The 25175-nt window shown below is 40.7% G+C and overlaps 2 protein-coding genes across 5 annotated transcripts in view; one reads left to right on the top strand and one right to left on the bottom strand.

The window, feature by feature from the left end:
* Positions 1 to 561, bottom strand: part of UROS (uroporphyrinogen III synthase) — a 37299-nt gene extending 36738 nt beyond the window's left edge. For 2 of the 3 annotated variants that reach the window (XM_037905778.1, XM_043550529.1), the window contains exon 1: positions 27 to 162. The gene's annotated coding sequence lies outside the window, so the exon portion shown is untranslated. Of the gene's footprint in view, positions 1 to 26; positions 163 to 525 lie in introns of those variants that run through there. The other variant, XM_043550527.1, reaches the window with a different exon arrangement.
* On the top strand, positions 131 to 20430 carry LOC102941461 (BRCA2 and CDKN1A interacting protein). 2 transcript variants are annotated; one of them, XM_027819295.3, is made up of 7 exons: positions 131 to 262; positions 5336 to 5410; positions 6235 to 6315; positions 8429 to 8524; positions 10520 to 10707; positions 14561 to 14738; positions 20016 to 20430. In XM_027819295.3, the coding sequence occupies exons 1-7, from the start codon at positions 140 to 142 to the stop codon at positions 20184 to 20186; spliced, it is 912 nt and encodes a 303-aa protein (XP_027675096.2). In that variant the 5' UTR covers positions 131 to 139; the 3' UTR covers positions 20187 to 20430. The 2 variants fall into 2 exon arrangements, with proteins under 2 accessions (XP_027675096.2, XP_043406461.1); XM_043550526.1 differs by lacking the exon at positions 6235 to 6315.
* The last annotated feature ends 4745 nt before the right edge of the window (positions 20431 to 25175 follow it).

Raw genomic sequence — 25175 nt, 5'->3', positions numbered from 1 at the left:
GCGGCCGGGCCCCTCCCGCCGCTCACCTGCGTGCGGGGGACCGGCGGGGGCCGCCCCGGTCCTTTGCCTGCTCCTCCTCCGCGCTGCGGCCTTCCGGCTCCGGGGCGCCTGCGCGCGGCGGCGGCGGCGGGACGGCGGCATGGCTACCCGGGCCAAGCGGAGGGCGCCGGGGCCGCCTGAGCGGCGGGAGCCGGACGGGGAAGAGCAGGGCTCGGACTCGGAGCAGGGGGATTCGGCCTCCGAGGAGGAAGAGAGCAACGAGGTGACTGGCGAGAGGGCCGGAGGCCCCGGTCCAGCTAGAGCCGCGTGGGCAGCGGGGCCCGCTCTGCCTTCCCCTCCCGCTGGTCCCGGAGCCCTTCTCCCTTTCTGTCCCCTTGCCAGGGCCCCTGCCGCCCCCTCCTGCGGGTGGCCGCCCTCCCTCGTGCTGCACCTCTCTTCCCCCTTGCCCCCGCTTCTTACAGCACCGGGGCTACGCCTTTCTTCTCCCGGTCCCCTTCGTAATCTCAGCCCCTTATTCCCAGTTACACTCTTCACCAGCCTGTGCCTCAGTTTCCTGGGCTGTAAACGTGGGTGGCGGAAGGGGGGTGCTACATTTAAGTCTTATGGAAAGTGCGTTGAGATCTGCAGGTGAAAGTACTACATGGCAGCTAGGAGGTATTATTATGGTATCCCTGTGTGTTCCTCTTATATTGTCTCACCCTTCCTTTTTTCCAGTCTGTCTTTCTACATGTTCATCTCCTCCCCATTTTTGTTTCCCGAAGAGTAACTTTTGATTTATTATCTCTGCCCTTCCTGGAAAAAAAACAAAACAAAAGCACTCCTAGACTCAGAATTAAATGCAGTTTTCAGGCAACATACAGTATTTTTAGGCTAATATTTTTGTTGGAGCAAAGCAAAGTTAGTTGAGCAAAACTAGAAAATCAAGAAAGGCCAGCTAACAGGCTCAAGTGCTTATGCCGAGAGAGGGTGATGTCAGTGTTGATATTAATAATATACTAGTATTTTCTCTATATTTGATGTACTGATTTTTACAGAATTAAAATAACACTAATCGTGGAAGCTTAAATGCAAAGTTAAAGTTAAAAAATTGAACAGTTCAAAGTTAGGAAATGTAAGCCATCTCATAATAATATTAAGATTATAGTACCAACATTTGTTTGCCCTTGTGGCATATACTGGGCCTAATTGCACCCAATTCAAGAAAACACCTGTTTTCTGTGGCCCCAAACCTGGAATGTAGAACAAGCTGTAGTCTCAAGGAGGCCTCCTTTAGGACCTCTATATTAAAGTATACATTTAACAGCCTAAATAGCAATGCAGAATGCAACGTGTGTATAATGAGTTGGTTACTGCTAGAGCCTTAACTTCTGTATATTTTTACTTTTTAATGTTTATATTGCCAAACCTGCAATCAGTTCCACATGGGCAAACCCCTACATATATATGGAGCTCGTTGAAACCGTGTAGGAATAAGGGTCTGCCTAGGTGGATTCAAATTGTAGGACCATTGATGACAACTTGTTGAGAAAAGAATTTCTTCAGTCCTGGAAGAAACAGGGAAGAGAGAAAACCACACAGGATACCAGAAAATTTATTATTTCTGCACTGGTTGCAGTGTGTACCTCCAGAGCTGAGTGAAGTTGACGGTGTGCTCACTGAACATCATAGTGAAAATACACTGTCTTTTCTTCAGTAGGGAAAAACGTGTTTTTAACTAAAGCTAATTAAGTCAAAGTAAAATCCTAGAAGACAAAGCAGTTTGTAGTTTTCATGTGAGTTAGTAGGTTAGGTTACAGAGAAGACTCCCCTGAAGTCTTCAGCTAGACCTGCTAAAGTAATGCCAACAGACCCTGGTCGTCAGTGGGTGGGATTGAACCTGGGATCTCTGGAACTAAATACATGAGCTAAAAGCCGTATTGCTGTCAGCTCAGGCTGTAGAGCAGACTAATTAATTTCTCTCTAAGTGGTCTCGGTGGCACTAGATGGGACAGAACACCACACCCAGAAGATGTGTGGGTTACATACTTTCCCTAGCTGAAGAAGCACATCCCAAGCTTTAGAGACTTCCCAGTTGAAATCCTGGACGAGCCCCCCACTTGTAACGCTGACAGACCCTGGTCGTCAGCAGGCAGGATTGAACCTGGGACTTCTGGAGCTAAATACATGAAACTCTACTGCATGAGCTAAAAGCCATATCACTGTTAGCTAAGGCTGTAGAGCAGACTCATTACCTCTCTCTAAGGCCTGGTCTACACTGGGGGGGAGGTTCGATCCAAGTTACGCAACTTCAGCTACGTGAATAACATAGCTGAAGTTGATGTACTCAGATCTCCTTACCACAGTGTCTTCACTGCAGTAAGTCGACTGCTAACGCTCCCTCATTGACTCCACCTGTGCCTCTCGCTCCGGTGGAGTACCGGAGTCGACAGGAGAACGCTCAGCGGTAGATTTATCGCATTTTCACTAGACGCAATAAATCGACCCCTGCTGGATCGATTGCTCCGCAGGGAAGCGTAGACGTGCCCTAAGTGATTTTGGTGCCACTAGGTGGGACAAAACACCACACCTAGAAGGTGTGTGGGTGACACTAACGCATGTGAAAACTACGAACTGCCTTGACTTCTAGGATTTTACTTCCAGTTAAGAACACACCCGTTTTCCTGGTGAAGACACAGCCTAAGGCCCTGTTTTGATTGGGGGAGAGAAGTATGTTTCAATCGTGGCAGAGTGGATAAAAATAATGACTTTTTTTTAAAAAATGGATTTTTTAAATTTAAATTGGATTTTTTTTGTTAAAATGCTTTTTGAGCAAAAAACCTATCTAAAGATAGTTTTAATTAAGATACATTATAGCTCAAAGATATCTCATCATGGAATAGGGTTTATAAATTCTAATTCTATAGTATGAGACAATATATTCATGTAATGTTTAAGAAAAGTTTTATAAATGAGTTCCAATAGTTCATGGATTAGAGACCCAATTTTATGGAGTTCCAGGGGCTTCTGTATAGATTATTTAGGTTAATCTTTCTATCTAGCCAGTAGGGCTCAGTTTAGAAGATACCATCAGAAATGCTTAGTTTTGCAGTTCTCAAACTGTGGATTTGTTTTTCGAGAAATAACATGCTTGTTAACAGCAAAAATATTTTAAAATAAATATATAGAGGTGAGAAATAACAGATCTCAACCCTATAGTCCCTCTGCAAATTTGTGTACACAGAGTCAATCCCTTACCTCTCTCTAAAAGTGCAAAGTTTCCAAATGCTCAATGAATAGAAAATTGTTGGGGTGGACTAGATCTGGACAAGGAGAAGTCTGGAGATAAATGTGAGAAGGGAGGGATAGGCAGTAGAAACAGAAGTGAAACTGTTTGAGCAACATATTCCAGAAGCCTAGAGGTCTTTGAGTGTAGCCTTCATTGACTTGAGATCTACTATACCATTCTCTCACTAGAAGGGAAAACCTATAATGGCAGCAGGCCATAAAAGAGACCCAGTTTGAGAATAAGAACCGTTCAAGAAATATATGTTTGCTGATGATGTTTTAAAGAAAGTCACACCAGTGAACTGGTGGAAGTCACTTAAGCACTTGGATTCAGAGACTGCTGAAGTGATAATCCTGAAAAAGCAGGAAAGCTTGTTTTTCTTTTCCAAATTATGAACAAACAGGAAAATGAAGATGACTGAGTTAGCTGCAGAAGCCAATATTTTAAGTTTCTCAGATTGACCTGCCTGACATAGTCAATTTAGTTTTTTTTTAAAAATATTTAATTAACTATTTGAGTTTAAAACAATTTAAAAAAAACAAACAAACCTGATTTTAAAAAACTTGAATGTTTAACTAAGTTAAAAAAATCATATGCTTGTTTTTTTAAAATATTATATGTTTGCTGCTGAAGAAAAAAATCCAGAATACTTAACGTTGTTGTTTTAGTTAAATAAAACAATGTAAATGTCTGTCTGGTGATGTTCTCCTCCTAATACATCATGACAAGAAAATCCTTCAAATATTAATGATTAACCTGTTGAATTGGAGATAGTTCACCTCCCAATGACTTCATAAATATCTGCTTCAATTACCTTTGGTAAATGAGAGAACCAATCATTCATTTTCTGATATAGCTATAAAACTAATCTCAAAAGTTTTCAAAATAAATCACTTTAAAATGTATAGTATGTAACTTCTAAAAATGAAATCTATATCTATCTATGAGTTGTGAAGAATATGTATTAAAGGTTATAATAACCTACAAGAATGCACTTTTATGTAGAAATCCATCATTAAATCGAATCTTCCTGACTAGTGATTTAAATCAAATCCACCCTGAATCATGGTAACAGCGAGTTAGCTTTACATGATGGTATAGACCTCTTGGGTATATCTACACTGCCAAAGAAAAGAAAAGAAATCCCTGTGGCAGCAAGTCTCAGAGACCAGGTCTACAGACTTGTGCTTGTGGGGTCTTCACTAAGTGTTAAAAATAGCAGTGTAGATGTTCCCACTTGTGCTCTGAGGCCCACTCCCGTCTCCGGGTTTCAAAATCTGACCTCCAGCCCAAGCAGGAATGTCTACACTGTTATTTTTAACACCATAGTACAACCTGGGCTCTCAGGCTCACTGAGGTCTTTTTTTTTTTTCTTTTCTTTTCTATGTAGACATACCCTTAATCCTCATTAAGATTCAGGCTAATGTATTCAAAATTATGTCATACATAGCTTGGTGGTTGTGAAATCTGAGGGGAGCCTAGTAATATAAATGTTTTAATCTTGTTTTTAAATACCAGTGAGGACTTTTTTTTTTTAACTGGTAGGTGGACTTCCATAGAGTTGGCAAAATAAACATTAAAGCATTTTGCTACTGGGTGGGCACTAACAGTAGTCTTTGTCTATTTTATAAGCTGAATTAAGTATAAAAAAGAGCAAAAATGGAGGAAAAATAGACTTTGAACTTGTCATTTAAAAAAATTAGACTCCTATCTGATCCATGCAGGTGAACTCCTAAAGCTACATGGAGTCCAGCTCTGTATGGCTGTAGTAGTGCACCTGTGTGGACCAGATTGCAGGATCAAGGCTTTAAGGTGGTGCTGGCAACACAAACATGGAAAATAGTTTCTCAAATGTTAACTTGACAAAGTCTCTCTGAATTTTACAAAAGAGATGTAAAAATGCTTCAAAAATGGCTGATATCAATGAGTGATAGAAATAAAACTTTAGATTAAGCTGATTGACTTTTTTTCTCTCCTTCATGTCATACAGTTTTGCTTTAACTTTGTTTTAAGATATATTCCGCTTGCCAACCATATGTGTGATACTTGCTGTCTTCTGCTTATTCACAGGAAGTGAATGTTGAATTTGAAGCACATTCGATATCAGATAATGACTACGATGGGATAAAGAAATTACTGCAACAGGTAGACTCAGAATATTCTTTCTTGCTCCTATTCGGATTTCTTCCATTAAGAAATAGCTTCTACAGCCTTAAACTGTCATCAGTCACCATTACTAGTATTGATTTAATGTTTTACTATGCCTCAGTAGATGAAGACATGAATAATTACAGCTACAACATGCGCTTGACTAAATGCAGTGGTTCCAACCTATGACCCCAATGCACACCCAGATAGACCATAGTCCCTTCTTTCTCATTATTCTCAGTCGTCAAGCAGTGGTGGTTCCTGAGATTTGTATCCCAGTGCATTGGGTTTCTAGAGGTTTTTTGACCAACTGCAACTTTAAAAAGTACCTATCTGCAGCCTGTTCGGCTGCTTCATGCCTCTCTTGATCAATGGTTTCTCTTTTTTCAAATTCAGTGTCAAACAAAGTTGCAGACTGTGCCACAATTGGAAAATACAGAAGAGGACAAACCAAATGCAAAGTACTTTGGAAACATTAGTGTAGTTGGTGCTGCAGGCAGCTATGGGAGATTAGGTTTATTAGTGCTTGAAGTCCTACACCCAGGGTCAGGAAATAAACGATAAATGTACTGAATGGGAGTGGGGGTTAAGAGCATGGTACAAGAATCTAAACAGATTATTTTAAAGAGAATATATTTTGATCTTGTCTTCTTAATGCTGTCCTAACATTTTCATGTAACTGAGCACTATAGCTGCCTCAGAAAATATGTGGGAGCAGGCTGGGAGGAGGTTCACAGGAGGATCCAAGTTTTAATAAGTAGTTCACAACAGGAAAATTTGAGACTGTTTTCACAGTACTTGTTCTTTTTAATTTTTTGTAGCTGTTTCTAAAAGCTCCAGTTGACACTGCTGAGTTAACTGACATATTAATACAACAGAATCACATTGGGAGTGTTATCAAGGTAAGGGCTTCCATTCTTCCTAATTCAGCACAGTATAATTTTAAATTGGAATGGAATAATTGAGGTCCCCTTCATAATATACATGTAACTAAGAGTTCTAGAGCTCAGGCTGTTGCAACATAAAGCACTTGGATGTCACTTGTATTTTCATGTTCTAATCCCCTCTTTAGAGCAGTCGTTCTCAACCTGCGTCCCAGGTCCCAGCCCTGCGCATGGCAGGGTCTGGCCAGGGCCCAGGGCTCTGCTTTTGGCCGTGCGCTGTGGAGGGGTCTCTGGGCAGGGAGCACTGGGCATAAGGAGTCTGGGGTGGGGGGGGTGGATTAGCAGGGTCAGCACTGTGGTTCTCAACCTGCGGCCCACAATTATAAATAGGTTGAGAAACACTGCTTTCAGAGGGCAAAGTGGAGGTTTTGGGTCACCTCAGCTCTTGATATAGTAAGTTAAATCTTATTTCCTTTATCGAGTCTGAGCTGAAGTCAAACTGTTGCAGACTATCTATGTTCCTGTGTCTCTGTGAGTAACTAACTAGAAGAGTTGTGGTGGTGGTATAGCACTTACAGTAGCAAACGCTGTATTGAACATTATTTATAATATCCTATTACAAATCCCTCTTTTCTCTTGCTTATAACGTTGTTAAAAATTCTCCTTTTGAGGCTGAAATTTTCCATTCTTCATTTCAAACAAATGAGGAGGTTTTTTGTTTTGGGGGTTTTTTTTGGCGGGGAGAGGTTATGATATTGAGGGATATTCTGGAGTAGCTGAGAAATAGTGTTAAGTAAGTGGGGTAGAAGAGAGAGCTTTAATTTTAAAATTTTTTGACTCCCCCCCACCCCACCCCACCCCGAATTTAAAATTGGCTAAATCTCTGAATCCAACAAATTTCTGTCTTGGGTTTCTGTTTGGAGGAAAATAATTATAAGCAAGTGAAAAATGGTTTCTGTGCACATTCATTGGACATCTCCTAAGAACTTAGCATAGCTTAATGAAAACCCATCCCCTAACCCACTTGTGAGATGATGTAGCGGGCAGAGAGAATTGCATATTCTTTCTTCCTATCCAGACTAGAGGGTTGGGTATGGATAAATGCTTCTGTTTGGACTACTTGGGTTAGGGAGAATGTAAATGGCTCACTGAAACACATTAACAATTTCCAGAATAAAATAAATTGCCCTAAAATGCTCTGCCCCCTGCAAAAAAACTTCGATTTTTATGGTCTGCATTCTGCTATGTTCTTCTAAATCTAAATAATATACTTTTTAAAACATTTCTATTTCTAGTACAAACCGAGGTTACTACTACTTTTGTCTTTGACCCTGCCTTGCAAAGCTGTCTCCTGTCAGGCAAATGGTAACATGAAAACTTGCCCCTCCCCAACCCATAAAACTCCAAGTGTGAACTGTGGTATCTACTTAGACCATTACAATACATGGTTATGTCATACCAACATATTTTTAGTCCTGTGGTTCCTTCCTCCAAGAAACTGCTAGCTGTCTATTAGATTTTGTTTCTTAATCATTTAAATCTAGAGCCTTGTAATTTGTATTTGGTTAATCTGCCCACCCCATAATTCACACCCTCCCCCCAAGTCTCTCTCCAGTGCTCAGGAGAGTTTTAATAGTAGAAAACTGTCAGATGGTCTCATTTCAAAGTCTTCATTACTTTTACAAAATATGTCCCAGAACATTTATTACTATTACTATTTATCATTGTGAAGTATTATGAATAAAACTAAATTACTCTGGTCAGATAAAGTACCTTGATTATGCATGTTCTTGCTTTCTTAAAATTTGTTTTTACACAACAATTCCATTGCAAGTAGCTGAATATGGAAATCTCCCAGTTATTGGTGTGAATTAGTGAGGTTCTTCTTGGAAGTAAGTAAAAATTGGAAGTTTTAACATATTCTTATAAAGGTTTAACAGAATAAATTATTTAGACAACCTACAATTTTTCACCCTTTTAATGTTCTTGTCTGTTAAGCAATTCCATAGACTTGCAGAATGGCTTTTAGATGTGCGTAAAACATCCTGGACATAGAATAATGGCTATGTTTTTTTTTTTTTTTTTTAAAAGCAACTTGGTATTAGTTGTCCTTTTTACTTTTGTTAAATAGCAAGGTGAAGTTCAAGAAGAAAGTGGTGGTGGTGATGATGATGATGAAGATGAAGTCTTTGGCTTCATAAGCCTCTTAAACTTAACTGAAAGGAAGGTCAGTAATACAGGTTAACTTCTGGATGGTAATTTCTAGAAATTAAAACACTCTATTCATCCTGCCTCGCTGAAAATTACATTGTAGACATTAAGGCAAGTGCCAGATGGTTGTCCCTCTTTTTTTCCCTGTCACAGTCTACTCAAATGCCTTTTATACTACAAATAATGTAATTGTTCTGACATTGTGTTCTGCTTCTGTAAGGTTACACTGTAAAGTATCTGAACATTGTGTGGCCAAGCAGTTAGGCTGCATTTTTATGGTAATAACGGACAAGCACTGCAGTAGCATAGCTAGTGGGGGAGCGGGACAGCAGCCGCTCCCCCACCGAGCAGAAGTGGCACCTTTTAAATTCTTTGGCGCCTTTTAAACTTTTACTCACCCGGCGGCGCTCTGGGTCTTGGGCGGCGGGTCAGGCGGCTCTCCAGGTCTTCATCAGCACTTCGGCATCAGGTCCTTCACTCGCTCCGGTCTTCGGCGGCATTGCAGTGCCGGGGTGGAGGGGGGTGGTCCTTCAGTGCGAGTGAAGGACCCGACGCCGAAGTGCTGCTGAAGAACCGGAGCGCGGCCTGACCCGCCACCTAAGACGCAGAGCGCCGCCGGGTGAGTACTAGCGGGTGGCACCTTTTTTTAATCTCCGCTCCTCCTGGTTTCTCCACTTGGCTACGCCACTGAAGCGCTGTATGTTTTAGACAGGCCACAAAGAATTTGTAAATAAAGCTCGTATTTCTGTTAGACCTTACCATTGTACAGGTCATGTCACAATGCAGTACAGTCTTCTAAAAATGTATTTAATGCATTTGTAAGGCAACTAGAAAGGCATTCATGTCACCTGTACCATAAAATAAAAGTTACCATGTGAAATATACAGACAGCCTGAACTAGATCTGGCACAATGACTTACCCATGATTCTCTGGCAAACTTCACCAGTCAAAAGGGATAAAATATGTGCAGAGAATAGTGATGAAAAAAGGCCAGTAAATACAAAATCCAGTGTTTAATATTTCCAGCTATATTCCCTTCATTATTCTATAAACTCATCTTGGGTTTTGGATTAATCTAATTTCGTGATTTATATCATTAGTTTGTTTTAGTGCTTTGAATTAAATTTTTTTTGCTAACTTGATACTTTTGCGTATAGAATTTATTAAAATATTTAGGTGAAAATGGTAATGAAAGCCACGGTGTAAGTGCTTATCTGCCCCCATTAGCATGGTATCTGAGTGCCCCATGGTCTTTAGTGTGGCTGCTGTGTTAGGTAGGGAACTGTTATTCCCATTTTACAGATGGAGAACTGGGGGCTTGTCTACATTACCCGCTGGATCAACAGGCAGCGATCAATCCAGCGAGGGTCGATTTATCGCATCTAGTGTAGACATGATAAATCGACCTCTGAGCGCTCTCCCGTCAACTCCGGTACTCCACTGGAGCGAGAGGCAAAGGCGGAGTCAACGGGGGAGCGTCAGCAGTCGACTCACCACAGTGAAGACACCGCGGTGAGTAGATCTAAGTACATCGACTTCAGCTATGTTATTCATGTAGCTGAAGTTGCGTAACTTAGATCGATTTCCCCCACAGTGTAGACCAGACATTAGAGACAAAATGACTTACCCAAAGTCACACATGAAGTCTGTGATGGAATAGGAAATTCAGTCCAGGTCACTCAACTGCCAGGCTAGTACCCTAGCAACTGGCCCCTCCGTCATTTCATGTTTCATGTTTCTCAGTTGTTGGGGTTGTTCCCTGTTTTTGTGGTTATTATGAAGAGTGGAGTTGTAACTCATAGCTGCATTGTTATCATTTAGGAACCTCAGCCTGCCATCACCTTGAGGATTTGTGAATAATAACTGTCAAACAAATACTACAATACTTTAGAGACCATTGCAGGAAATTGCCCACAGGCCTGTTGAATACTCTCTTGAAGTTCACTTTCAGGTTTTCTTATGTAAATAATCGTTCTGGAATGTAAAGAAAATGTACCCTTTGATTCCTAGGGTACTCAATGTGCTGAACAAATAAAAGAGCTGATTCTAAGCCTGTGTGAGAAGAACTGTGAACAGAGTATGGTTGAACAGCTGGATAAGCTCCTAAATGACACCACCAAGCCTGTGGGCTTCCTACTAAACGAAAGATTCATCAACGTACCACCACAGATCGCTCTGCCCATGCACCAGCAGCTTCAGTAAGAAAGTCATTCTAAACATGATTTTGAACAGTAATTTTTTCCCTTCAGATGTCTTCAGAAACCTTATTTAAATGGAAATGTGTTGAAGGAGAGGGAATGAAACCACAGATTTAAGTAAGAAATAGATTAAAAGAAAAAATACAATTGTTTTATGTAAGGTTCTTGATATTGACTTTTAATTTCTTTATTTGATATTACTTCCTTATGCGTTAAAATTCCTAATCATTGTCTCGTGAAGAAATAGGAAGCCACTTTAAAATTATGCCACATACTACTAGAACAGGATAAGTGCATGACTTGTAGTTGATCTTTGTTTTGAAAATTGAGCTAGCTTTTTAAAAATTAAACAACTTACAGCATTTTAATAATGGCTATCTGAGGTATTCTTGTTTATTGTGCTTAACTCAGGCTTTGGGATGGAAATCTTGGCTTCCGCAGATTTGTAAGTGCATGATCTCTGGATGAGCCATTGAAATATTTTTTAAATCAGTGTCTGAAATGAGTGTAGAGGGTTAGGCACTACTTTGTCTCCCAGCCGGGTTCAGTGTTAAGGCCCTGTCAGGGATATCAAGACAGATGATTTGGAAAGACATGAGCAAAGAAAGAGTAAGCAGAGATGTCAAGGAAGGGAATCTAAATTTGCTTGTGGCTTTGACTGAAATGTAGGGTGTAGAAAGATGAGAGAGAGAACAGGAAATCCTTTCAGGTTTTGTGTGTGTGGTGTGTGGGGTTTGTTTTTTTTAAACAACTTTCTGGTAATCTGGTAGTATTTTAATGGGAAAATGGACACCCTTTGCTCTTCTGTTTTTTTCCTCTCTTCCTATTACAAGTCACATCACTTGCTGGCCCTTCTAATTTGTCCACTTCTAAATGCCAAATTAGGTTTTCTTTGAAGCATTGCCTTCTAGTCCTATTAAACACTATCTAGTCTCCCACAGGGATGGGTTTTCTCTCATTGAGGTTTGCCTTTCCATTCCTATTTGTCTCATCTCCTCCTCTTATTACTCAGGAGAGAATTTTTTTTTTTGTTCTAGGACACTTTGGAGTTTCAGTGCTTTTCCCCCTTTCCCTTTGGAGTTTCTCATTCCTTATTAATAACCCCTTTGAAGGGGAATGGCAAATTCTGTTGTGGTTGTAATTGGGAGATATTTGACTTTGGCTTTAGCCTGCTCATCATCTTTCTCTGTCTCGATCCCAGTGAGCACTGCCTTCCTCCCCACAGTTTTAAATATGTCTGCAGGAATTAATTTCTACTGCTCCTCTGGCTTGGAGTTATCATGATCTAACACTTCAGCAGAGGCACTGGAGCTTGTGGGAAAAGATTGTAAGAAGTGTTTGAAGAAAGTGTGTTTTTTGTGTCTTCTGGCCTTTGGACTTTCTTTTTCTTATGCCTTTTGAGAGATGATGATTATCCCCACGATGGGGGTTCTGGTCTCTCTACTCTTCGTTGTGTCTCTCTTTTTGGCGGGATTTATCTCAGGAGATTGGTAGGTCTTTAACCCTTGTGTTCTTTATTTTCCATTATGTGACAGGGGAGGAAGAGTTAGGAGTGTGTCCTTGAATGAGCCAAGATCTATCTTGGGAAGAAAAGGAGATGTAAAAGATGCCTAGCCAGATAGCTCTCTTGCCCACTTCAGAACCTGAGGGGAGATCTTTGAGCTTTTCCTCCTGAGATGGATTGGTGGGTTTGTGGGGATATTATTGGATTTACCCCTGATTGGTGGGAGTGGCCCAACATATTGAGTCCCAAGTGCTTAAGAGGACTTTGTTGGGCTGCCTCTGAAGGATTTAAGACGTGTTGGGATGGATGGGGATGCACCACCAGACTATCCAGACACTGAGCCCCTTCCCTTGGCAGAATTAAGTGTCCTTGATCTGGGAGTATAGGGTTCCTATCTCTGGATCCTGAGAAGGTCTCCTCACAGAAGAAACTCTCCTGGCCTTCTGCTTGGTCTACTCTACTCTGAAATGGGAGGGGGAAACCGAAAGTAAGAGATCAGCTGATTAATCTCTTAATCTGATGTATCAAATTGGGAGAGAATTGAGGATTCCAAAAGTTTACACCGGTTTAGACCCCACTTTATTTTCACCCTATAGTTTTAATTTTTAGCTATAGAATTAATTTTTAACACCAAATGTGGGATCCAAGTATTTTGAGTAGAATAGAATGGTGATTATGTTAGGGATACATGTAGTTAAGAGCCAGGAAACATGAGCTTTATGTCAGTGAGACTGTAAAAGGGGAGAGCCTCACAATGAAGGTGCAGTATCTACTTTGTTTTTTCCTTATTACTTTATAACAAACTGAGAAATACAAATTCTCAGCCATCACTGTTCATTACTGGTTTAGTGGCTCAATTGCAGCTAATTGTGCATTAGTGGAGATCGTTCTTGCAAACATCAAGCATTCAGAAATTATGAGTTTGGCTTAAAAATCATGGGGCTTTTAACAATAGATTTGGGGTTCTTTTTATTTGCTTTCTAGTATTTGAGCATTTATGGTTCATATTTTCTAGCTTTTATCTGCAAACATAAAGGCTAGACACATACCTTTTTTAAATGAAGGATGAAATGCTCAGACATGGCTTCATGAGCTGGGTCTTTAGGTAATGTTGAGCGACTTTCAGTAAAATAATGAGATTTGTAAGAAGATGAAGGTTTGCAGGACTTGAAAATTAGCAGTGGTCAGAGCCTCTTCCTCTCCCCACCTTCATTAAGACTAGTCAGAAATGGTCAGTCTCCTGAATAGTAGATGGAACCACACATTTATTCTTCCATCAGTGGAAGAGGAATTTACACAGGTGAATCCATGCCCTACTGAAGAGGGAATAATCAATAGACTATTAACACATCCAGAATTAAGCAGGTAGGATTAATAAATCCTAGCTGTAGGTTAGGAGGGGTCTTTGAACCCACGGAGGCTGAATATGCTGGGGTGCACTGCCATAGAGTGATATTGCCCACCCTGGGGACTAGGGAGCACAGTGTGACTTTACAGGTTCAGGAGCTAGGGGAACTATGAGCACTCTTGTAAAGGAAGGCGCCTTTCGTTTGTTTGGATTGAAAGAAGCAGGGAATTTGTTTGACTTGGATCCAGGCTTCATTTAATCTTAATCTACCATTGCTGTTAGGGAGCTTTCATCTGCTCTTTTAAGTAGTAATATCGATCTCTAAGAAATGAATACTTTGGGATAGGATAAAACCTAAACGGTCTCTGCTTTTTGTTTGATAAACTTCTAAATGGCTTGTCAGAGGAGGGGCTGGGGGAGATTTGAGGTTTATTTCCAGTGGAACATGACACACACAATCAGAATTCAGGTCTTGGGCTTCTTTACTGGATGGGGCTTGCAGCACTGCAGTGACAACACACTCAACTGAAGGGAGGGATGAGAGCATCCAGTCTTCTTTGCCAGACAGAAGTTTGTCATTTTTAAGGGCTTCCAGAAAGGGGCAATAAATAAATAAAACCCAGGGTAAAAGAAATGAGCTAGTTTTTAGCTGGGGAGGAAACCGGTCCTATGAATGGTAGTTAATGGTGAGTGTTTAATTAGGTTCTAAGCATTTACAACCCCAAGAACATAGTGTGTCCTTAGTGAGGGTTCCATAACAGGAGAAATGTATTATGAGGAGTAGGGAATTGGTTTTGTTGGTGGTGATTTGAAGAGTAACTGACTGCAGAGAACTCTTCAAAGAAAATTACTGCCATAAATGCATGTACAAAGTCAATATTGCTATTTGAGTGACAACTATGAAGACTGGGCAAAGCATCAGTATGTTATTGCATCATGAGATTTGTGTGCATTTGATGGGGTGTTAAAATATTCTTTATGTAAATAATATTTGTCTTTAGGAAAGAATTGGCTGAAACTCAAAGAACAAATAAGCCATGTGGAAAGTGCTACTACTACCTTCTCATCAGCAAGACCTTTACAGAGACAGCAAAGCGCAGCTCTAAGAAGAGAGGACAGAGCAGACAGCAGAAAGAGGAATTAATGTTTGCAAATGCAGAGGAAGAATTCTTTTATGAGGTAGCAGACTTCTGATACCGTTAAATCCAATTGTTTGATTCTTTTTTTTAGAGCAGGGAAATGAAGGTTCTGACTCTACTTTTTTTTCAGTAATAACAATGGCCTTTCTTACTGAGCCACTTTAGAAACCTGACTTGCAGTGATTAGGAAAAGGTGGTAAAATGATCTTTTTATTTAAATCCAGCTGTTTTTTGTGTAATTACTATTGAAAGATGCACAAACAAACAATTTTTGCTAATGTAGAATATTTATACTCACTAACTCTTGACGAAAGTAAACAATGTTTTGCCTTGGGGGAACCACTGAGAGCTGCACTACTACAGATGCAGATTATAAAATGGCACTTGGCTTTTTTGTAGTAGTTTATTGATATTATTTACAGCAAGTCTCAGTGACATGCTGATAAAAGCACTGGCATGTGCCTAGCCTCTGTTTACAGTAGCCCTCCCACCATTGCTACCACCATTGGAGCTGCACCACTGGCAGTGCAATCATAGAATCCTAGACTTTAAGGTCAGAAGGGACCATTATGATCGTCTAGTCTGACCTCCTGCCCAACGCAGGCCACGGAATCTCACCCAGCAACTCCTGTAACAAACCCCTAACTTCTGTCTGAGCTATAGAAATCCTCAAATCATAGTTTAAAGACGGGTGGGAGACTTCCCAAAAATGCCTGATGTAGACTTACCTTCAGTGTCTTGGTCACAAAGAATTAACTGGTTATCTTGAGGGTAAGGCTGAAGGGATTTAACAAAGGATTCGGAACTAAGTGAAACATCTGGTTGAGGGTCTGTGAATGAAATTTCCAAGTTTTTGAAAAGAGTGGACTGAAGAGAGCAGAAGCACAGAGTTTAACCGTATGAATTGGCCCTTCAAGGTTTTTAATCCTAGGGGTGGAAAAAACCCTTTTAGTTCAGAGGCAGTTGTACCCTCTCTCTAGTCTTCTATTTGAATCTGCATAAAAAGTTATAACTATTTGGCAGAACATGATTCAAAGAATCAGAGCAATTGCATCTTTCAGGCTTCTAGGAAAAAATAAATCTGTGGTGTTATGAAGGACCAAATCAAATTGCTGCATGCATGATTCATATAAAACATAAATATTTTCCCCTCTGAATCCCCAAAAAATAAACCACCTTCTCACAAACGGGCATCAAATTTATGCTCTGAGAATTCTTCCCAAGAAACTTGGCAGATTTAAAGATCTGAATCTGTGCTGCTTTTGGTGTTGTACTCTTCCCTGAACTGTCCATTATTTTTTGTTCTTTTTATTTGAAAGGACTGTTCAGAACAAATCTTCTGAAGAGCCAAATGTACGGATGTCACTATCCCATTGTTTTGTGTGTTCTATCTGGGACAAGTACATTAATAAAAAGCACTAAAATAGTGAACTGGAACTATTACTTATAATTTCCTGAGGGAACCCTGCCACTCAGTTCTGCTGGTCCCAAGCCATATAGAAGGGGGAGGATGCAGAAAATTAAATTGAAAATATAATTTGAAATGCATGGAATTTTTCAGCGTTCTTTACTTTTTTCAGAGCTTTAAAAACATTATTCCACAGCACTGCTGCTATGTCAAGAGCTCCCTGTTCTTCCTCTCTGATGGCAGTGCAGACAGGGTAAAATGTTGGCATGTGAAACCTCTCCCTAGTGCAGTCTATGAAATGGCTATCATTCTAATAGTGGTCATTTAAGAAGAGAAAAACTTTAAATTCAAAGTCTGGGCACATTCATTATGAGCCTGCAAGAAATACTGCCGTGGGGTGTAAAAGTAACAAGGAGCTAAGGGTTTTTCTTTTTATGTTTTTGTAGCAGGGGCTCCAGCACCTGAATTTGAACTCTGTGCACACCAAATGACCAAAAACCAGCATGTAGTAAAGGGACTTTCAATTCCAAGTTGGGGTCACCATGGGTCTTGTGTTCTAAAAGGGCTTTTTGTACACTCAAATGTTCTGTCATTTTAAATTGCATTTTTTCAAGACTTAGTAATTGTGTTTGTTCCAAATTATAATTGTTTTGAACTCGTTTGAAGGTCTCAATCATAGAATATCAGGGTTGGAAGGGACCTCAGGAGGTCATCTAGTCCAACCCCCTGCTCAAAGGAGGACCAATCCCCAATTTTTGCCCCAGATCCCTAAATGGCCCCCTCAAGGATTGAACTCACAACCCTGGGTTTAGCAGTCCAATGCTCAAACCACTGAGTATCCCTCCCCCCAATCAGGACACACTATTTGCTTGTAAACTAGTCTTTCTGGCATTTGTTATACAAGTGTCATTTTAAGTAAGATCAGGGAAGTTACATTAACTTAGATGCATTTAATAATGTATATGCACAAAATAAATAGTCTGAGTATGTATCCTTCCCTGATCACACATAATGTTAGGTTTCAGATTGCTACAAACTACTGTTAAGTATAATGAGCGGCTGAGAATTTAATAAGTATGGAGGAGCCAACCCCCACGCATTAACTCACTGTGCTACATTGTGGTCCTTAAAATGTAATTGAGGGAGTGGAAGAAAAGCTTCAAGTATACCCAGACTTAGAATCAATTAAACGTTTAGGCCCCCATTCTTCACTGTGTTCATTCTTGAACATCATCTCTGGATTAGTTATATGGCTCTCCCACAGTGGAAATTTACATTCTTGAGACATGTGTGCTACATAGGAAATCTGTAGGAAGCAATGGGAAATTAGATTGTTTTTCCCCTTAGTGGTTTAGGATAGTACTTCTCTAATTTGTGTGAGCTCTGGGGAAGAAAAATTAAGGCTGCATTTTCTGTAAAAGCACACTACTCTGCGATATATATTACATACAAATTGAGTCAATAAATATAAATAGAAACATTATGAAAACCTATTTACAGTATTTGGAAAAAGTGTCCTCTATAAATTACTTGCACTTCCAAGGATTTCTCAGGGCTCTATGAAGATTCTGTCTATGTAAGATGTATGTAAGGTTTTTATTTAGTGCCTCTCACCTTGGTATCCAGGTATTTTAACATAAAGATTCCTAATGCCACTGTGGCCTGGTCTACATTGGGGGGGGGGATCGATCTAAGATACGCAACTTCAGCTACGAGAATAACGTAGCTGAAGTCGATGTATCTTGGATCGACTTAGAATCACTCCGCTCCCCCATTGACTCCGCTTCCGCCTTTCGCCCTGGTGGAGTTCCGGAGTTGACGGCAGAGCGATCGGGGATCGATTTATTGGTTCTACACTAGACGCGATAAATCGATCCCCGATAGATCGATTACTACCTGCCGATCCGGCGGGTAGTGTACGTGGCCTTAGAGAAAGGGAATTACTACATCTTTTTTTAAACCTGGGTAAATTGGGTCACAAAGATGTTAACCTTTGAACCTGTAAGGCTGCGAATGAAGTGATTCTTTAGCAGTGATTGGAGAAGAGTATACTTTGCTACAGCCCCTCCACGCACTAGGCCCCCCCCCCCCCCCCCCCCCCCCCCCGGTATCAAGCTGACATCCTTGCACTGTTGGCCCTGCGTCCCCATACAGAACCTCTCCGGGATGCATGCCAGCTCCCCTTGCCCTGCTTCAGCTCTTGTTATGAATCAACTTCTTCCCCCGTGCCTCGGGTCTGCTGCTTTCTGGCTTTAGGGAGCTAGGGGTTCACTAGCAAGCAGTGGGTAGTATTCTTGGCAAGAGACTGAACATGTCCTTCCCATCGCGGGCCAGAAATCCCAACTCCCTGCCACAGTATCTCCTAAGAGCCTGGCTATAATACCTGATTGTAACACCTGAGGAATTATCTGTGATTTTAAAAACTAAGTAATTTGTCCAAGGCCATCCACAACTAGTGACTGGTAGACCAAGGAGTCATTCTTCTTTGTTTCATGCTCTCATTTGTCCCCCTACATTAATGATAATGCACATTACTCAATGAATTCAGTTTGTTTTGAATTTATAATATGAAATGCTAAGTGTTGGCTTGTGAAACAGGATACTGAATATTCTGTTTTAGTTTTCATTGGATTTTTCATTGGGATTTTTTCTGTTTAACCTGCACTTCCACAAAACAAAATTTTCTCTTTTTACTTCAATTAATATGATATGCATAGTAGCTTAAAACTGATTTTTGTAACATAATTCGTAGAATCATTGAAATGTAGGGCTGGAGGGACCTTGCGAGGTCAGCAAGTCTTTTCCCCTATGCTGAGGCAGGACCAAGTAAACTTAGACCATCACTGACTAGTGTTTGTCCAACCTGTTCTTAAAAATCTCCAGTGATGGGGATTCCACAACCTCCCTGGTAGCATATCCCAGAGCATAACTACCCTTATAGTTAGAAAGTTTTTCCTCATATCTAAACTAAATCTCCCTTGTTGCAGATTAAGTCCATTACTTCTTGTCCTGCCTCCAGTGGACATGGAGAACAATTTATCAGTGTCCTTTTTATAACAGCCCTTAACATATTTGAAGATTTATCTGGTCTTCCCTCAGTTTTCTTTTCTCAGCTTTAAATATGCCCAGTTTTTTTAACCTTTTCCCCTAGGTCAGGTTTTCTAAACCTTCTATCATTTTTGTTGCTCTTCTCTGGACTCTCTCTAGTTTATCCACGTTTCCTAAAGTATGGTGTCCAGAATTAGACAGTACTCCAACTGAGGCCTCACCAGAGCTGAGAAGAGTGGGGAAGCTCCCTTCCAGGTTCTACATATGATATTCCTGTTAATACACCCCAGAATATTAGCCTTTTTCACAACTGCATCACACTGTTGACTTATATTCAATTTGTGATCTACAGTGTTCTTCAGATCCTTTTCAGCAGTACTATCACTTAGCCAGTTATTCCCTATTTTGTATTTGTGCATTTGATTTTTCTTTCCTAAGTGAAATACTTTGTGCTTATCTTAATTGTATTTCATCTTGTTGACTTCAGACCAATTCTGTAATTTGTTAAGCTAGGTTTGAATTCCTAATCCTGTCCTCCAAAGTGCTTGCAACCCTTCCCAGCTTTGCGTCATCTACAAATTTTGTAAGGATACTCTTCCCTCCATTATCTAAGTTGTTAAAGAAAATATTAAATAGTACCAGACCCAGGAGTGACCCCTGTGGGACCCCACTAGATAAGTCCTCCCATTTTGTCAGAGAACCATTAATAACTACTCTTTGAGTATGGTCTTTCAACCAGTTGTGCACTCACCATATAGTAGTTTCATATAAACCGCATTTTCCCAGTTTATTTATGAGAATGTCATGTGGGACTGTGTCAGAAGCCTTACTAAAATCAAGATTTATTTATTTCTGTTTTAGAAAGCCCTTCTGAAGTTCAGCTATTCTGTGCAAGAGGAGTGTGACACGTGTTTGGGAGGCAGATGGTCCTTTGATGACGTACCAATGAAACCTTTGCGAACTGTTATGTTGATTCCATCTGATAGGATGAATGCAATCATGGATAAACTGAAAGAATATCTCTCAGTCTAGACAGTTTCCTTGGATAATGTTTTTATAAAGCAACCATGCAAAACTATATGCCTTTTGAATAGCTTCCCAAAAGTTTTATTATGTCATCAGTTTTATGTTCCTCAGGTATCACCTTTGTATTCTGGTGAAACGTCTAGGTTGTACAACTAACAATGTCAATCATACTGTTACTATAAAATACTATATCCTAGTAGACTTTGGAGTCACCATTAAGAATGCAATAAAAAAATTCCTACATCCCTAAGACTTCTAAAGAAGTTAATTTTTCTTCTCTTTCCTGTTAAATACCTGTATACTTCAAGTTGAAAAACCATTGAATGGATTAATTTTGGGACATATTGCACATACTGGTTCTGTTTGGTTGAAAGTAGTTGGATGTAAAAGTCATTGAATAATTCATCTTTGTTCAGCAGGAGTTTGGGGATATTTTTCATATTCTTTGTCTTACTGTTTTATTTAGTGTTCCTCTTTCATTGTTGAAACAGGTGATAAATGATTGATTACTTCCTGCAGAATCTCCGTGCTTTCACTAGGAGGCAGATTGCTAAAATATTATTGAGGTGCCAGTTTAAAAAAATATATTTTTTAAAAGATGAAACTTTAAATGCTTTATATACAGACTTCATGGCTTGTGCAAAAAAGTGCTTGAAGCCAGTGATATGTGCAACTGCATATTTAATGCATCAACAATTAGTATTAGGTTTAGTTCAAAAAGAAGAACTTCCACCAAAATGTAGCTGTATGTTTGTGCTCTAAGCAGACTTGCAAATTAACATGCTCAGCCTGCACTTGGAGTGAGTGGGTTCAGTTCCCAGTGCTGCGAATCACATTAAATATTAATTACGGCGTTTTTCTGTATTTGAGTGCACAGCATGCTCAACAAAATACAGAGAAAGGGTGCATTCTGTAGAGCCCTGGGAAGGAGAAGTCAGAGGGAAACTTTCCTGGTGAAATGTGTATGCCCAGTACAGAGCAGATGTCAGAACTGGCAGAGGTGTTTGTAGACGCAGGTAGTTGTATGAGATGATTCGGTTGCATAGGCATATTAAAAAAAGCATTTGCTGGAAGTGTCATTTTGGGGGGGAAAAACTGGTTAACTTTCTCAATTAAATTATTTTACTAGAGGAATCTTGCTGCTTTAGCTCCCCTTTGGTCTTAATGCTAAAATACATTTTCGGTTTTTAGAAATGCATGTTTAATCATTTTAGGGGCATTCTTTTTTAAATGGATTGAGTACAATTACAATGACAGACTTGGAGATGTATTGAATGTACAGGAAGGTGCAGTGTGGCTTACAGAATGTACACTCTGATTTAGGGAATGTACAGTCTGATTTCCTGTATTATTTTTTTAGTGAAAAACATAATAAAAGGTTGGTATACATACAATATACCATACAGTGTTATGCAAAGACACAGCATAGACCAGTAAATATAAACAAAACAGAACTGGGCCCAGCAAAAGCTGAAAATTCCAAGCACTTTCACATATGTTCGTAAACAGATTATGAAATCTGTGTGAAAATAATTCCTCACCATGCCAGTCTTGTCCCACTACGTGAACTTATGCACACAGTTTGTCCTCTCCTTTCATGACCATCTTCACACTTTTTCACACCACCAAGAGGGGCACTGGTTATGCTTGGACCCCTCTCTCAAACAAAACCATAAGGAGAGCAGGCAGAAATATTTCTGATTAAATTTTCTTTTGTTGAAAAATGCTATTTTATCAAAACCAAAATGTTGTGGAAACTTCCGTTTTGACATCTTTTTAGTCAGGAAGGTTTCTGAAGTCCAGGATGGATTCTTGGGTCAGAACGAGAGAGCAGGAGTTGACTGTCTCTTGTAATCTGGTTGTTGGGATGTGGGAGATCCAGGTTCCAGTCTCTGCTCCAAATAAATGCAGATCAGGAACTTTGAACCTGCATCTCCAGACCAGTAACTTAACTACCAGGCTATAGAGTCTGGTCCTTCCTCCCCGTGCATCAGAACAAAAACAAACTGAAACCTCATACGGTGAGATCCTTTCTCCTCCTCCTGAAAACCCATTTCTATCATAAATCGCTGAAAGAAACTACCCAAGTACTACTGGCTAGGTCAAGGGCCATTTTAAGTTAACTTTTTTCCCCTTCTATAAATATCAGCTGACTGTTTTGTCTTTCATCCAACCCTTTGTTTATTGTTTGCCTTTTTAGATCATGAACTCAGTGTGGTAGGGGTTGGTTTACCAATACTGTATAGCTGAACAGGATCTAGTGAATACTAGGAAAGCTACTGTCATAGAAATAATTGTAGACCATTGTCCAGATCCTAACTTTCTTGCATTACTGTCAATGTATTCTGCCTCATCTCTTCATGTGCATTGTATGTAGTTAATGCACAGCTTGAAGGGGTGCTTTTAATTCAGTTTATCAGCTTCATTCATTGTATCTGTCCTGCCTCAATGCAGGGGACTGAATTAGAGGAGCTACCAAGGTCCTTTCCAGTCCTATATTTCTATGATTCTATGAGCTTCTGTCAGATGTTGCCTTCACTTTCTGATTTGGCATGTCTGGGTTTGGAGAGCAAGGTGGGGAATGTTCCTGAGCTGATAGGCCCAGTGGGGCAGGCTTAAAGGTAGAGTACCATCTACTTGATAGAACACTTTCATAACTGAACACTTCCCCTTCACATGCACATGCTCTGCCATCCTTCAAGGATCCAGCTCAAGAGAGGTAGAGGTCAGAGTCCCAGCAGTTGATTTGGTGATTGGGGAGTGGTATGGATGCAGATGGATATAGTTTGGAAATGGGCCTGGCTGCCATGGATTAGGGACGGTTAAGAGGTAGTCTTGATAAGCAGAGTGAGTGAGGGAGTCATTTCTTGCTAGAAAGCAATGCCATGCTGACAGGAAGACCAGAGCGGTCAGAGAAGAACAAATGTTTTCAAGGGGGTTATAAGAATAGCCCTACCAAATTCACGGCCATGGAAAAACACATCACGGACTGTGAAATCTGGTCTCCCTCCGTGAAATCTGGTTGTTTTTTTTTGGTGTGCTTTTACCCTATACTATACAGATTTCACAGAGAGACCAGTGTTTCTCAAATTGGGGTTCCTGACCCAAAAGGGAGTTGCAGGGCGGGGGTCACAAGGTTATTTTAGGGGCACTGAGTTATTGCCACCCTTACTTCTGCGCCGCCTTCAGAGCTGGGCAGTTGGAGAGCAGCGCCTGCTGACTGAGGGCCCAGCTCTGCATGCAGTAGGGCAGAAATAAGGGTGGCAATACCATACTATGCCATCCTTACTTCTGCGCTGCTGCTGGCAAGGCACCGGCCTTCAGAACTGAGCTCCCAGCCAGCAGCTGCCACACTCTAGCTGCCCAGCTCTGAAGGCAGTGCTGTTGCCAGCAGCAGCGCAGAAGTAAGGACAGCAGTACTTTCTTCCTGCAATAACCTTGTGACCGCCCCCACTCCTTTTTGGGTCAGGATCCCTACAATTACAACACTGAAATTTCAGATTTAAATAGCTGAAATCATGAAATTTACTTGACTGAAATGGACCATGACTTTGGTAGGGGCCCAGATATAAGCCACTCTCCGTCTTGTTTTTTCTGTAGCTAAACTGAGAATGATTCCTCTAGTTTACAATAGGAGGAATGTAAATCTAAAAATGTTCAACAAACTGCTGCTTTTGTGTTGTCTTTCTGTTGTAAATTTGGTTGGAATTAAGATTATTCTTTGGGTAATTTCATACAGACAACCCCAAAGAGAAAACAACCCTGTAACGAGAAGTGCTGAAGGGTAACATGTTTCTGGAAGCCTACACCACCTCTTAGCCTCTAACATGGATGTATGGACAGAGGTTCCCTTTCCTAGTGAGCCATCAGGCTGTGGTAGATGAATACCAGAGGAGGAGGCTAGAGTATGTGGGAGTATTGGTCACATCATCTAAGGAATTAATGGCGTACAAATGTTTCCAGTACAGTGGGTAGAAGAATTTTAAAAATATACTAATTAATGACAGCTTTGTAACAAAAGTGAACTTGGCTGACACTATAAGAGAAATTTGTTGTATAAATCATAAGTATTTGAATAAATGGAAGAAAAGTGTACCGGTAATCCTTTGCAGGAATCAAGGGAATACCATTATCTATCTTAATTTCGAGTTCTCTAAGAGCAATTTGTTTAACTTAAATACTGTGCTGTCTTTTATTCATATCTATAGAATTAAACTAAACCATATTTTTTCCTTACTTGTATAAAGTAACCAGATAAGAGAGCTTTCTTTATGCTTAACGTGTTTTCTTTTGATTCAAAGTCAGGTTCTGAAATGGGAAGTTCAGTACATTTCACAATCTCTGCCAGTTCAGCTCTGATAGCTTCTGCCCTCCTCAGTGCAGAACAGCTTAAGAAGTAAACATGACACCATTTCTCAGCATCATGGTCTGAGGGAGAAGAAGTGACAGCATGTTGCAGGGGTGACCAAACTGTGGTTCACGAGCCACATGCGGCTTTTTTACCATTAAAGTGCGGCTTGCTGAGCCCCCCGCGCCTCCCCATTCTCCCCCTACTAGGCTGGGGGGAAGGGAAGCTCAGGACCTCTGCTTTGCAGCGGGGAAGTGGGGAGGTGGGTCTTGGGGCTTCAGTCCTGCGGGTGTACCTGCCAGTACTTAGGGCTTCAGGAGGAGTGGGGCTGAAGCCCTGAGCCCTGTCAGGTACCTCCTGTGGGGCTGGAGCCCCAGCTCCCAGCAGGTGTGGCCCGGCTCTCGAACTTCTGAAGATTGTGGTATGTGGCTCGGAGGTCCAGTAAGTTTAGCCACCCCTGGCATATTGCTTTGCCATGAAGTACAATTCAGATTGGGGGTAGGAAGTACATTAATGTGATGTAGCAGAATAAGTAGATGGTCCCTTTGGCACTTGCTCCTACCCACAGAGGCATGGCTCCTGGATAAAATACAGTTCTATCTGTGCAAGAGCTTGAAAGAAGAGTGGGGATGAGCAGCTGTCTCTGA

This window comes from Chelonia mydas, chromosome 7 (genome assembly GCF_015237465.2).
Source record: "Chelonia mydas isolate rCheMyd1 chromosome 7, rCheMyd1.pri.v2, whole genome shotgun sequence".
NCBI lineage: Eukaryota > Metazoa > Chordata > Testudines > Cheloniidae > Chelonia > Chelonia mydas.
Note: the sequence above shows the minus strand (reverse complement) of the source record. Positions and strands in the feature narration are given on the sequence as shown.